Raw genomic sequence first — 14724 nt, forward strand, 5'->3', positions numbered from 1 at the left:
AAAATATGGCAGGATCTGTAAATAGTAAACTCTGGAGGAGACAATCTAGTGTACAGCATCATGAACATATTGATATAGACAGTTGGGCTACCATGAAACGTCGTCAGCGAGCCTGACAACCTGACACTGTCAGTAGTCGCCTTTTACGACCATCGGTTTCTGAGGATCTGCACGGGTTCTCATGGGCAGACAAAATATGCCTCTATGGAATGCTAGATACCTGGCATCACAATGAATATCTGTTTGAAACAAACACTAGAGTTCGTGGCTTACATTTTCGAAGCTCTCTTAGCACTAAGCAAGTCGTAAGTGCCCTACATTAACATAATTTATGACTAACTTAGGGCTAACAGAGTTTTAAAAATCTAGGCCCTGGATATGGGATCCAGGCCACATTCTGTCATCCAGAGTGAGTGAGTCAGCTAAGCCTAATACGCCTTACTCAGCTATATTCCACTTACATGGTGGTTATAAATAACTGGGTCTGGACAAGACAATCCAATGAACAACAGCATGAGCATCGATATTCACTGTTTGGATGCTATTCATTTGGACAAAATATGCCTCCAGTCATGGGTTCCTGGACACCTGGTATCACTGGGAACGCAAACATAGAAGTCAGGGTCCCTTTTCACAAATCTCTTGTAAGCCTAAGATCTCATAACTTTTCTTGTAGCATTCCTACTTCCTATGTTAAGTACTGGAGGTAAAAATGCTACGACAAAAGTTCTGAGATCTTAGGCTTATGACAGCTTTGTGAAACGGGACCTAGATATAAGAGATCTATGAGGACAGATCGGCTACCTGTTTTATGTTAACTTTTAACTGGTGAAACTGAGTCCCACTGAGCAGATAAATGTGAAGAATTTCAACCAAAGCATATTAGAAGAAAACGTTTATTTATTTCTAATGTAAAGGAAGGCAAATAAACATGATAAATAAGAGTTGGAAGATCTGTGTTCTGAACGGGAATGATAGGTGTGAGGTCTGCAACACAGTTTTAGAACTCAAGAAATGCACAAAATATTCATGTAACAATTACATATATTTCACATAGCACTTAAGTTTCTTCAAAATGTAACAAGCATCTCCAATATGTTCAAAATCAAATAATAAAATTAATTAGTATGTAACAGTGACAATTGTATGTACAGAATGTTAAGCTTCAAAATATTGTCATCTTCAATATTTGTTGATTCTAATAAAAGGCATGTTGCAATAGCGAACTTGATCACTTTACATCAAAATATCATCAGAAATAATAACAAACTCACTGTGCATGACCTATTAACAATTATTAACAAGATGAGCATATCTGATTAACTGCACCTTCTACAGAGTGACAGGGTTTATAATTGTGATGCAAATCACTGTTTTCATATTTCTAAAAAGTATCCTAAAATATTAAAATACTGGTTCAGAAAAACAAACCTCCACAGTATCCAGACAAAGAAACTGTGCACTGCTTCTAAAAACAATGGATTTCATCCATGAATTGCTAAAAAGGCTGAAAATGGTAAAATACTTTTTTTTATCACATTTAAAACCTGAAAGGAAGCTAAGTACATATACCCTGGCACTCTAATATTTGTCACAACCAACAGTACATCTAAACAGAAACACATTTGTTTTACTCAAGTCAAAGAGAACAAAATAGACAAAGAGGTACAGATATGGTCTATCGCTATATTCAGTGATGAAATCAGGTGATCTCACAACCTAAGAAATGTCAAGGTTCCAAAACATGGGTTTGAAATTAGATACAGTTCAGGGACCGTATCCACAAAGCAGTCGTAATATTACCACCTGTCGTAACTCTACATTTTACCAATTGCTTACGAATAATTGTAGGACGAAGAACACTTTGTGGATCAGGAGCCAGACAGTTACCAGTGTATGGCAGTATTTCATAAAGAATTAAACCTGCAAAGGTACCATGAAAATACAATTTGTCAAGAGGTTACTGAAAATGGTTGTTGATGGACTTGTCAGGAACCAGAACAAATCTTCACCTTTACAAAACAAGTAGATACCATCTCAAAAAATGTACTTATGTATATCTAAATATGAGTACATCACCCTTCAACACAGCTCATTGGTTATACAAATGTTATTTGCACTCATACATCAGTTTCACAGAACAAGACAAATTAGATACTAACACAGACAGTTAATGAAAGTATATGAAAGTTTTCTAAAACAGGAAGAGTGCCGACCATACAAGAGTAAAGCATATTTATGATCATAATCATGAGTCCTATCTCGATGATCATCATAACTGTGTGACATTATTCATAAAAACATTCTTTTTCAACAAAAGACACAGCTGTGGCTTTGTATGAAATATCTTGACACACATTGTGCTAATATCTCCATAGATGTACACATACAATTATCTTTCCTTCTTTACGATGCATGATGTCCAAAGTCTGTGGTACCGTCACACATATTAAACGTATGAGTCTGCACAGAGAAGCACCATGCTGCAACTATGCCATACTGTAATAGATTACAAAAAGCTTCTACTCGTGGTACAACTGATTCCAATGTGTATATTGTGATTCCAATATGTACAGGTGAAAAGAGTTCTCAACTAATTTCACAGTCTATACGATCTGAAAAATGAAATATCACACACCCAAAACTTATTAACCTGTCCCCAACAACAAATTCTTGTACAAGATTATTTTTGGGAAAAATAAAATGTGAAAAACATTAATTGTTGCCACTTGACAAAATCAGCAGCAAGTACATAGAAAAAAAAAACAACATTGCATAGACATACCAACAAATGCTGTCAATGCGTGGGACACACACAACAGGAGGGGCCTGCTTGGAGTTTAAAATATATCCATTAAAAAATTCTGTATAGAAACGTCAATATTTGTTAAGTTCCATCTTTTGTATCAAAGAAACCTGTAAGAGTCAAAAACAGGTAACAACAAAAATGTGACAGACAATGTTCTTAACTGATTAACCATTCATATTTTTTACAAAAACATACTACTGAAAAACTACTTCATACTACAATAGTTTTTAATCATGATATGACAGATCAGCTACAGTAGGACAGAAATGGGTCTTCCTTGTCTTGTTTTGAGTAGCATAATTAAGAAGAAAACTAACTGTCTAGTTATAAGCATTCACACTAATATTTAACATGAAGCTTCAGAGGTTCTGGCAAAGAATTATCACTGCCTGTTAGACTTCATACTTCAGACTGTCTTCAACTTGAATGTGTCAAGCAGTCAAGCTGTGTGAATCACAATTCCTTCGGTTTCGGCTGATGTGGGTGGACATCTTGAAGTAGCGTGTGACCTTTAACTTTCCATTTAGTTCCTGTTTGGTGTCTAAAACACATGGTAGATTCTGCTGAACTAGTGCTATCTTCACCAATACATCATAGTACATTTAACTCCTGATTTTATAACTGTACATCTTCCCCAGCTGCTTAGTGCTTCTTCATGTGACCAAGGACATCAACCTTTTCTGAAAAGCAAACCAAAGCATTAACCAATGATTAGAGCATCAACCAATGATAGGAGCATCAGCCAATGATTACAGCATCAACCAATGATAAGAGCATCAACCAACTGCAATGATTAATTCACTGTTTCCAATAAAGAACATGGATAAATACAGAAATAATGTAATAGATCATCAGAGATATGGGGCAGACAAGTCAACATCAGTACTTGCTGAAGGCCTGCCATATGACAGTGATCTAAAAGAGCAATCAAAGGTTAATGAAAACCATTTATATTAATTATAGTTAAAACAGCTATTACTATCAGATTTTATGAATTACAGTGAATTAGGTAGATACCAAATCAGTCAAAGCGAAAATGATACCCAACTGGACTAAAATGTTATGCTGTTATGACAAATAAACACTATTTATCGTTGTTAAGACATTAAAAGATGCAAAAGGATCTGCCAGTTTCATACATTATCTGTCTGTGATAAACTTCACTTTCGATTTTTCTGTACTCCAGCACTAAATGCCCTAAGACATCAATTTCATTCCTAATGTTTCTGTAAACATCATAATATTGAATAATGTGCTTATCTAATGAAATGTCGCTATTCATCACCTAACTCTAAAAATTATCAAAGCCTTGGCTGTGTTCAATGTTTCAATATGCACCAATATGTCCTATGTTCTCTCTGTCACTAAGTGATTTTGAGAAAAAAATGTCTATTCTGCTCTGTTCATATTTTTCAGTAGCATAGCTAAACCCTGATCAGCTAGGGTTAATCCATTCTATCAGATAGGGGAGTATAGTGTGTTTTCTTTGTTAATTACCTAATCCACTGTCTCACACCTGGGAGTTCTCATAAATGGAAGCAGACTGCATCAACCAATAATCATAGTGTTAACCAATAATTATAGTGTCAACCAATAATTCACAGCTATTTAACCAATACATATGGCATTATCCAATCACTAGAGCATCAACACAATAAGAAGCAAGTTCAAACACTGAGGTAAAAAATATTCTCTGGATTCAAACGTATTCTCTTGAGTTCTCATAAGGATATATTCAACGGATATACTAAGCCTGATGACCCAATCCTGATTGTGACCCATTACAACAAGCATGGGTTATTGAAGGTCAATTCTAATGTGCACCTTCCAGGGTTTTTGGTGTAAGCAATTATTCTGATTCGACATACTCTGCATTGTAGTGTTAACCAAATCATGCATGTGAGATGACTGGACATTTCACAATGTGCTGTGAGTCACAAACTCCACATACCACAATGTGCCCTGACTCGAGCTCTTGTCTTCGGGACCTCATTTCCATTGAGGTCAACACACCAGCAAGTCCTGGTCTCCATGGTGCGGCCATGACACTGCTCCTTCTCAAAGTATCCCTCACGGTCACAGCGGGGGATGTAAGCCGCTGAAACAACCCAAATAACTATCCATGTCTACTGTTTATATTAAGTGGTAACATCTTAAATAGCAGTATAGATATAGGTTTGGTTGGTTGGTTGGTTGGTTTGTTGTTTAACGTAGCACTCAGAAATATTGCTGCTGGGCCCAACAATCCAGTGATCAACAGCATACGCATTGATCTATGCAAATGGGAAATACTATCAGCACTTATACGGCAGCAGTCTGTAAATACTCAAGTCAGTATCAGACAATCCAGTGATTTACACCATGAGCATCAATCTATGCAACTGGTATACAATGACTTGTCAACCAAGACAGCTAACCACCTGTTCCTGCCAGTCACCTCTTATGCAAAAAAATGGTTGCTGAAGATCTTCATGAGTCTAAGAATATAGAACCTATTTTGAGACATCCAAATATGGAAAACAGGAGTGATAATTTGCCTTACTCAATGTAACAACTTTACCTAAGCCCCATAGGGCAATCTCCATGTTCAACTTTTATGAGCCTATGTTAACATATCTTTCATAAGACATCACCTTTGTGAAGCAAGACTTTGCTTTAACAACACATATAAAATTAAATATATATCTGAAACTGACACTTCAATTCATAGTTAGGATTGTCTAAATTGATGAGTGTAAACACTGAGATCTCCAAAGTCTACTCACCTGTCTCCAGTTGGTGGTTCCTCTGTACTTCTCGAAGTTTAGCATAGCAGGGAGCAACTGGAAACACAGCAGCACGCATTTGAATTGTAAGAAACACAGCTAATATTAAACATAAAAGTAAGTGAGTGAAAGAGTGAGTGATGGAGTGAGTGAGTTTAGTTTTATGTTGCTCTCAGCAATCTTCCAGCTATATGGTGGTGGTCTGTACCATGAGTATCATTCTACGCAATTGCGATATGATGACGTGTCAACCAAGTCAGCAAGTCTGATCACCCGATCTCTTCAGTCACCTCTTACGACAAGCATGTGTTACTGAAGACCAGTTCTACCCTGGATTTTCAAGAGTCCTGAGCATACAGGAAAGAAATACCAATTAGGAGGTAGACAAAAAATTTGAAGCTTTGTTGACAAGCAAGATACACAGTGAAGCAGACATAACATCTGAAACAATAGGGAATTAACCCAAGAATGTTATGTCAATCTCATGCTGAGTGCTGAGCTTGTCTGTCTGCACAATGTGGACTAAAAGATTTCTAAATCAATCTAATAGTTGTTTTAGTCATCCAACATATTTTACACTTAACGTGGCAAGAGTTTTACCAAGTCAATAGAGTCCCTTTTGAAATTGGGGATTGAGAAAAATAATACACTTATCAAGTGTATTATCTAGATTTCAAGTTTCAAATCCCATTTGTGTAACAAATCAGATTGCATTGTGTACAGTACTGATGTACGTTCAAAAATGTATTTGAGAAGTTACCTCCCTTGGTACATAATAGAAATGAACAACATCTCCTGGACAAGGTTTGAACAAATTAGCCTTGTTCAGATACTGACTACTGGGAGCAGATTAGACATGGCAGAACACCTACACGCACTGCAATGTGCCAAGAATTATAAGAGACACTTCTATTCGAATACATCATGTTTGAATAACTTGGAGGAAAAGCTTACAACCAGCAAAGAATTCCCTTCCATTAATGCATCAGAACTGTACTCACTGGCATCAGCAAAACAGCATCTCCACTCATGGCCAGAAAGTCTGGAATCTCTGTCTGTGTCGCAGGACTCGAGGAATGGTCGCAGACATGGCTCCCGTCCATTGTTTTCCATCTCAGCGAGTTCAGCGTTAGTGAGGTGGTGGTCGTTGTCCAGATCCAGAGTGTGCAACTTCCACATTACAGAGGGCTGGGCCTTGCATTTTCCATCTGGGGGCAGAAAAGTGAAACATCCCCTACATCAATACAAACATAAAACTTTAAATATAGGGGACTCGGTACATGATGCATCAAGTAGAATTGAGGGAGTGAGTGAGTGAGTGAGTTTAGGTTTACGCCGCACTCAGCAATATTCCACCTATATGTTGACAGTCTGTAAATAATCGAGTCTGGACCAGACAATCCAGTGATCAAGAACATGAGCATCAATCTGCGCAATTGGTTGTCAACCAAGTCAGCAAGCTGACCACCCAATCCCGTTAGTCGCCGCTTATGACAAGCATAGTCGCCTTTTATACCAAGCTTGGGTTGCTGAAGGCCTACTCTACACCAGGACCCTAACGGGTTGCATCAAGTAGAAAAGTGAGTGAGTATGCAGGGGTTAAAAATTCCCATCGCTAGACGCCCAGGACAAGTCAGTTTTCATTTTGGGCAATCAAATAATGGTATCTTACTTGTTCGTGGACTATCAGATAATTTCCACTTATGGTTTCAAACTACAAATCATCTTGGATTTCATTTCATATTTGCTCATAATGAAGCTATTAAAGTTTGCAATAACAATAAAGTAGAGCTAGTAGAGAGTGAAATTATCACTCTTCGATAAATAGTCCAGTTAACATTAACATCACGCATTGTGTCATAAAATCAGGGCAAGTGTCAGGACAATGTGTCAGGACAAGTTACTTTCTTGAAGTCACTTGCCCTGTGGCAAGTGCCTTTTCAAAATATTTTTGAACCCCTGAGTATGATTATATGCCACTTTTAGCAATATTCCACAAAACAGAACTAACATCAGAAATGGCCGGGCTTCACACATTGTACCCACTGAACCTGGTTTTCGGCTTGACAAGCAAATGCTTTAACCACAAGGCTGCCCTACCACCAAGTATAAAAAGGAAGTCAGTTATAATAATCGTTAAATTCCCTTGCTTCTTCAATCTTCTTGAAGACTGCACAAAACATTCAAAACAGCCTATCACACTGACTGACCCCGGTTGATGCATGAGTTCCTCTCTGTCAAGATATTTTCCCAGTAGCCTCCCTTCGACCCATAGCTACTTCCATGCATAGAGGGACCAGTCAAGCAGGCAATTCAATATCAACAACATACAGATTCATTTTACAGGGTCAAAACTTATTGGTATTCTCCAGCAAATGTTCAAACCCGCATAAAATCAAATGAAGTATTTGAAGCATACAGTACAAAAACAGTATTATGTCCTTTAAAACCTGTTTGAAGTTAGGTTGTTGTGTAACCCCACACTCTGAAACATTCCAGGCATATGGCGCCTGTAGATAATCAAATCTGGACCAGACAGTGCAGTGATCAATGAAGTGTCAACCGAGTCAGCGAGAATAACCACCTCATCCCATTAGGTGCCTCTTACAACAAGCATGGGTTGCTGAAAGACCAATTCTAACCTAGATCTTCACAGGTCTTTAAAACCAAGTATCGAAGACGAGGCTAACATGCCCTGATTATCATACATGATATATTTAACAGATTTGAGTGAAGTGCCAGTAACCATGGAAACTATCCAGCAATGCTTGAGCAAAATCTACAGACCATGGTGATCTCTAAGCTCCTTCTTGACAGAGAGGTGGTGATGTTTCTTGTGATGGTTGCCATGGTGATTACGACGATGCTCCTTGTCCTCAGCATGAAGCAAGCGGAACCATCCTGTGAGACGCTGACGCATGTCGCTAAAGTCATCCTGGGTGCACACTGAAACAACAGTTTAATTCACTACAAAGGCCAAGGCTATGATTCTTTACTCACTTCTTGCTAAAAACCAAAGTTATCATAATCCAGCACCATGACGGGACACTAAATGACCCTGTCTGGACCAGATAATCCAGTGACTAATATTGCGAGAAACAATCCACACCATTGGTGTAAGAGGCTACATGATCAGCCAATATCATGGCATATTCCAGCAAATATCTTGGCTGCAGACATCAGCAATGGGTTCCATTGTGAGGGGACTCTAACCCGGGTCTTAAGCATAATGCGAGAATGCCTTAACCACAAGGCTACTCCACCATACTCCTCAGCACTATGACAACCTTCTGGTATGAGAGTTGTGGTCACAGTAGTGCTAAAATCACTTGGTACAATGTCACCAGGGCACATATTTGGTCAAAACAGCATTATCAGCCCATTTGAAGTGGAGGAAATTGGAGGAAAGTTAAAAGAAATCAATGCACTAAACACAAAAGCAATTCAGATACTCAGACATTCTTAATGAGATTTACAAACATTTTGGAAGAGTCTGGAGCAGAGGTACATCAACTCTTGGCGCACTACCAGAGAGCTTCGTGAAGGCTTTAATCTAAATAAGGTGGATATGTAATGGACTTGCTTGCTGTATAGTGTTGTTCTCAGTACGTAGAACAATATCACAAGTGAGAGAGTGAGTTTCGTTTAGTTTTTCATAGTCTTTTGCAATATTCTAGCAACATGACAGGGATCACAAGAAATGGGCTTTACACACTGAAGCCATGTGGGGAATCAAACCATGGTCTTCGGCACTTATTTAACTGCTTTTGACTACTATATTAGATTTCGAGGCAGATGCTGACGAGGAGTTACAGAAGGCTTGTCAATTTATTTGATCTTGAATACATACTCCACAATATTACATACAATGGTAGTCAATATTTCATACAATATTGTGATCTTGAGCAGACATCATTGTGAATGATCAATCATGAGCTGAGTAGGCAGATACACTTCAGTTTTATCAGCCAAATATACAACGGACATAATCCATTTCAATGAAAGTAGAGCTGAGTAGGCAGGTACACTTCAGTTTTATCAGCCAAATATACAATGGACATAATCCATTTCGACGAATGTGTGTGTGTGACTTTTGGTTTAACACCATTCTCAGCAATATTCCAGCTCTGTGGCAGCTGTCTCTAAACAATGGAGTCTGAACCAGACATCCCAGTGATCAACAACTTGAGCATCGATCTAAGCAACTGGGATACGACGATGAAAGGTGTCAACCAGACCAGAGAGTCTGACAAGTCCATCCCCTTATACAAGTCTAATGACAAGTATGGGTTACAGAAGATCAATTCCAACTAAGATCATCACGGGTTGATCAAGATGACATAACTGATCCACTGTTTGAACAGACACTAACTACAGACAATCATTAACCATTAGATTTACATATAACCTGTCAGACAGTTAAGATAAAAAATGACATATGTTTCTCAGCTTCACTAAAATGAGCTTTGTGCCTGACTCTGCTCTCTTTTCGCAGACATACCTTAAATCCCACACTCAGCAATATTCAAGGGGGTCAGTAAATAATCAAGTCTGGACAAGCCAATCCAGAAAATGACATTACGGACATTGATCTACACAAATGGGATTGCAACATGCATCAACCAAGTCAAAACGCCACTCGATCCTGTGAATCGCCTCTTGGAGAAATTCTAACCAGGATGTAAAGGAAAGAGTACCTGCAACCTTCTTGTGATGAGCATGATGGTTCATGCTGCCAGTTCTCTGATGATGTTCCAGAATGTGATGACTCTGAAACAATCAATCAAAATGTTTATACATACCATGTGACTGAACAAATGTGCTTTCATGTAGTCGCTTTCAGTCTTTGATGGCAATGCTTGGTAAACTAATTCCTGACCCAGACGAACCAATGGCCAGCGTTACTCCTGCACACTTCCTCACTTAATTGTTCATAGAGATAGGTCCATACTGACAGTCATAACATGGTCTAATATCAAAGGAATTTAAAATAGCATTTCATGATCGAAATGTCATGAAGCTATCCTGGAGAAAATGGTAATTGAAGTTTACTTGAAAATTGATTTATTAATAACAGAAGAGGTATCAAGGCAGTAGATAAAAAATAGGACACTCAGAACAGAATCAGTTTGAAGGCCATATCTAGACATTGTGAAAGTATTTTTTGCCTTTTCATGGCAGCATACGCTATATTTGGGATTAGACTTTCTCATTAAAACACAGTTTCTGGTCTCAGAGTCTGGCACCTAATCTCCAGCACATAAAGTCAGCCTCCTAATCCACTCAGTAAGTCATATGTAGTACTGTTTCCACGGCAAATTGAAATAAGGGCCTTTTAGGGCAAAATAAGATATGGGCCTTTTCGTCACTGGGCTTTCAAATTAAAGCCGTTCAGACTTTTGAGATGTCTTTTAGCAGCAATTGGATATTTGATGGATGTACGCTTCTAGATTCTTTCCAATGCAAAGTTTTGGGATCATTACAGATCCCTTCATCAGGTACAGTGACAGTTGACACTATGACGTCAACACTATTACATCAATGTGTCATAGCATCATACAGTCCCTCCTGGATTTTTAAGAATTCTGCGACAAAGTTAAGCAAATTCTGCACCCTATTTTTCAATATTCTCAAAACATTCTGTGGTTAAAACATTTAGGAAAAACAAAACATACAGACCTTCATGGGTGAGTGGGTGGGTGAGTTTAGTTTTATGCCGCACTCAGCAATATTCCAGCTGTATGGCGGCAGGCTGTAAATAATTGAGTCTGGACCAGACAATCCAGTGATAAACATGAGCATCGATGTGTGTAATTGGGAACCAATGACATGTGTCAACCAAGTCAGCCAGCTTGACCACCTGATCCTGTTAGTCGCCTCTTAAGACAAGCATAGTCGCCTTTTATGGCAAGCATGGGTACAGGCCTTCATCGCTGAAGTCTCAAACACAGATATAAAGTTAAGTCGACAGAACACATCGCATCTTGAGTAAGTCTGATGACAAAGCACCAACACCTTTTTCTGTGTTTGAGAATTCGTAACTTTGATGCAGACAAACAACTTCTGGCTTCATGCAAATAACAATTCTATATTTAAACTAAATCTGAAATAATTTCAATTTTCAGAATAATCGATTTTGAGAGCGTAATTGAAGTGTCAAATTGATATAATATTATTCGAAAGATGCCTAAAACTTACTTTAATAAAGTATCTGTAATCATGATTATTTTGAAAATGTTGTCACAGTACATATGTCAGTTCATTTTATGAAGAACCGATCCTACTTTTGACATTAACTCTACTTTTCATTTCAGCTGTCAGTCAGTTTTCAATCAAATTTTAAAATCAGCAAATTCCATGGCAGAAAAGTGACAAATTCTCCACGGAATCTGCAAGAAAATGCATTTTCCACGGACCAGACGTTTGTCTGCATGGACAGTCAGCAGTCAATTCACCTCATGAAATGATCTGTAATGATCCAAAAAAATTGCATGGGAAAGAATATAGATGCTTAAAACCATAAAATATCTTGTAAAACAAAGAGATATGGATACGTACCTTATCATGAACTTCATTGTGATGTTTGTTGCTGACATGTTTAATCTCGTGGTGCTTGTTGCTAGGGTACATGCTGTGGGGATGCTGCATCTCTTCATGCCTGCTCACTGAGTGCTGGGCGTCCTGCTGCTTGTTGCTGGGGTGTTGAGCCTCATGTTTGGCATGGACGCTGATGTGGACATCGTGAGGTTTCTCAATATGGGGCTGGACCTGAAGGTGTTTAGTCCGCTGTCCCTCATACTTAATGTCTGGATGGTGTCTCTGGAAGTCTCTGAACAGCCTCTCTCTGCAGCAGAGTGAGTGAGTTTAGTTTAAGGCGGCACTCTGCAATATTCCAGCTATATGGCAATGGTCTGTAAAATAATTGAATCTGGACAAGACAATCCAGAAATCAACAACTGGAAGCCACTGACGTGTCAGCCAAGTCTACAAGCCTGACCATCCGATCCCATTAGTCGCTTCTTATGACAAGCATGTGTTAGAAAAGGCCAATATTATAATCCAGACATTCATGTCTGCTGTGCAGTAGAGAAGGAAATGAATTGCTTGAATGAGCAGGCTCAACAAGGGTGAGTGAGTTCCGGTTTATGCCTCATTTACCAGTATTCTAGCTATATCACTGCATGGAACACATGAAATTGGATTCACACCTTGCACCAATATGGAGAGTGACTGGATCCTTGTCACAAAATGTAAACTGATCAACCACTTGGCTACACAACAACCCCCGTTTACAGAATTTTCAGTTATGAATGCTGATTTATAGAAAGAAAGCTAAAACTTTATCACTTCGGGAACCATACAAGTATGATGACAAATGTTTATAGTCAATGTGAATGACACATAATAAATCAAGTACTGATTTAAGCATATAAACTTGTAGAACTATACAAGTAATGAAGCGACAAATTCTTTCCTTTGTTTGAGCGGCATTTGGGGGTCCCCGGGAGTGTAGGTGACAGGCATACGCAGAAGCCATATTTACATGGAAGCGAGCACTAACACCGATGCCATTTTTTGTCTACAAATATCCGCTTGCATTACATTCATCCGAATCCTGAACACCATTTTCGTTATTTTCAATTTCATTTTAAAAATCATTTTAAAGTACACATGGGTTATTTTGGGTCAAACGTACAGCGGATAAACGTAAAATATGTAACAAAATTATCATCAGAACAACGTAAATATTTTTGCCTCATGATGAACTCCACAAAATAACCATGATACAATCCTTTCGCTGTTCCATACCTGGGAAGGGACGCTTTCACCACTCTCCACGTACTCTCAGTTTTATTAGTGCACGCACCATCCTCTGCATTCACAAATTCCTTACTATGATTTACTGTCACATGCTCATATCCCATCTCATTCAAGTTGTGGCATTCCTAGTAACCCACTACCTTATTTGGAACATTCGACACGTGCGTCCACATTTGACTAATCAGAGAAAAGGAACGTCATGAGGATTTCCCTCTGATTACTAACGATTGGATTGATGTTTTGGAGCAGTACTAAAATTCGTGTTTAAAACTCTCATCTTTCAGATGAAGTTTTAAATTAAACTTTTGCCAGTAAACATGAAAATGACATCTAAATTCGTCTAAGATGCCTCATAAGAGAGATCAGCCCGCTCTCGCGTGCTTTTCTTTTATATAAGGTGATCAACTTCCATTTTCACAATAGCGATGTTTCGGTATAACTTCTTATACCCAGTGTTGTAAACTCCCGAAAATTTCAGTCAGACAACTGGTTTGCTAACTCTCAAAAGTTACCTGACCAGTTGGAAAGTTGCCAGTCCAGGATTTTCTGGATTAATAAAACAATAAGAAGGTAAATAAGAGGAGGGAAACTGCTTAATGTTTTCAATTCTGTTTCAATCAAGGCTTTAGTCATTACACTATGTCAGATTCGTCCAAGACCACTGGGCGTGCAACTTTTTAAAACAGAACGTCCTGGACGGTCAGGCAGGCAGGAGTTTGCAATGCCGTTATACCATTTTCAAATAATACTGGGGAATCACGGGGCAGCTATATTGAAATGTTGTTACTGTAAAAATAGTTTTTTCCACAAACATCCATAAAGTTTTTTGTCATACTCAAAAACTTCTGCATATCTTCAGTGACCAACTTCTATAAAAATCAGTGAAACAAGTGAAAACAATCGTTGTGATCTTAGCTAACACGCTCACAAAGCAAACAAAAAAATCCCCAATGATACTGACACATTATGTCTTTGATTTCGTCTAATCCTCAGAAACAATGTCTTGAAAAAACATGATGCTGCAAATCTAACACATGCAAAGATCCTGAAATCCCCCAGTATGAAGCTGCTGGTGTTACATGTCTAATGCCACTCCCTGTGGATGTGATGTTTACTGTAGAGAACTCACCCTTGTTTCAAGAAGTGTCTGTTGACACACAGCGGCTTCCTGGTGGCAGAGCCCTCCACACACACCTGGCCCTCTGGACAGTTGCAGCCTGACACTGCAGAGACACCCACACTTGTAACATGGTCAAACAAGAACATCATCAAGGACAAAAGAGACAAACCTGCCAAATGAAATCAAGTAAGGAAAGAGAGAGAAGATCT

General features: G+C 38.5%; 1 protein-coding gene across 1 annotated transcript in view; it reads right to left on the reverse strand.

Moving 5' to 3' along the window:
* Positions 1 to 882: 882 nt before the first annotated feature.
* Positions 883 to 14724, reverse strand: part of LOC137284919 (proteoglycan Cow-like) — a 59639-nt gene continuing 45797 nt past the window's right edge. Inside the window, exons 3-10 of the mRNA XM_067816966.1 lie at positions 14525 to 14618; positions 12133 to 12418; positions 10272 to 10344; positions 8362 to 8520; positions 6576 to 6782; positions 5575 to 5631; positions 4761 to 4907; positions 883 to 3489 (exon numbers count right to left, since the gene is read on the reverse strand). Of these exons, the coding sequence (XP_067673067.1) occupies positions 3452 to 3489; positions 4761 to 4907; positions 5575 to 5631; positions 6576 to 6782; positions 8362 to 8520; positions 10272 to 10344; positions 12133 to 12418; positions 14525 to 14618 (1061 nt within the window). The 3' untranslated portion in view covers positions 883 to 3451. The remainder of the gene's footprint in view (positions 3490 to 4760; positions 4908 to 5574; positions 5632 to 6575; positions 6783 to 8361; positions 8521 to 10271; positions 10345 to 12132; positions 12419 to 14524; positions 14619 to 14724) is intronic.

Source organism: Haliotis asinina, chromosome 5 (assembly GCF_037392515.1).
Source record: "Haliotis asinina isolate JCU_RB_2024 chromosome 5, JCU_Hal_asi_v2, whole genome shotgun sequence".
Classification (NCBI taxonomy): domain Eukaryota; kingdom Metazoa; phylum Mollusca; class Gastropoda; order Lepetellida; family Haliotidae; genus Haliotis; species Haliotis asinina.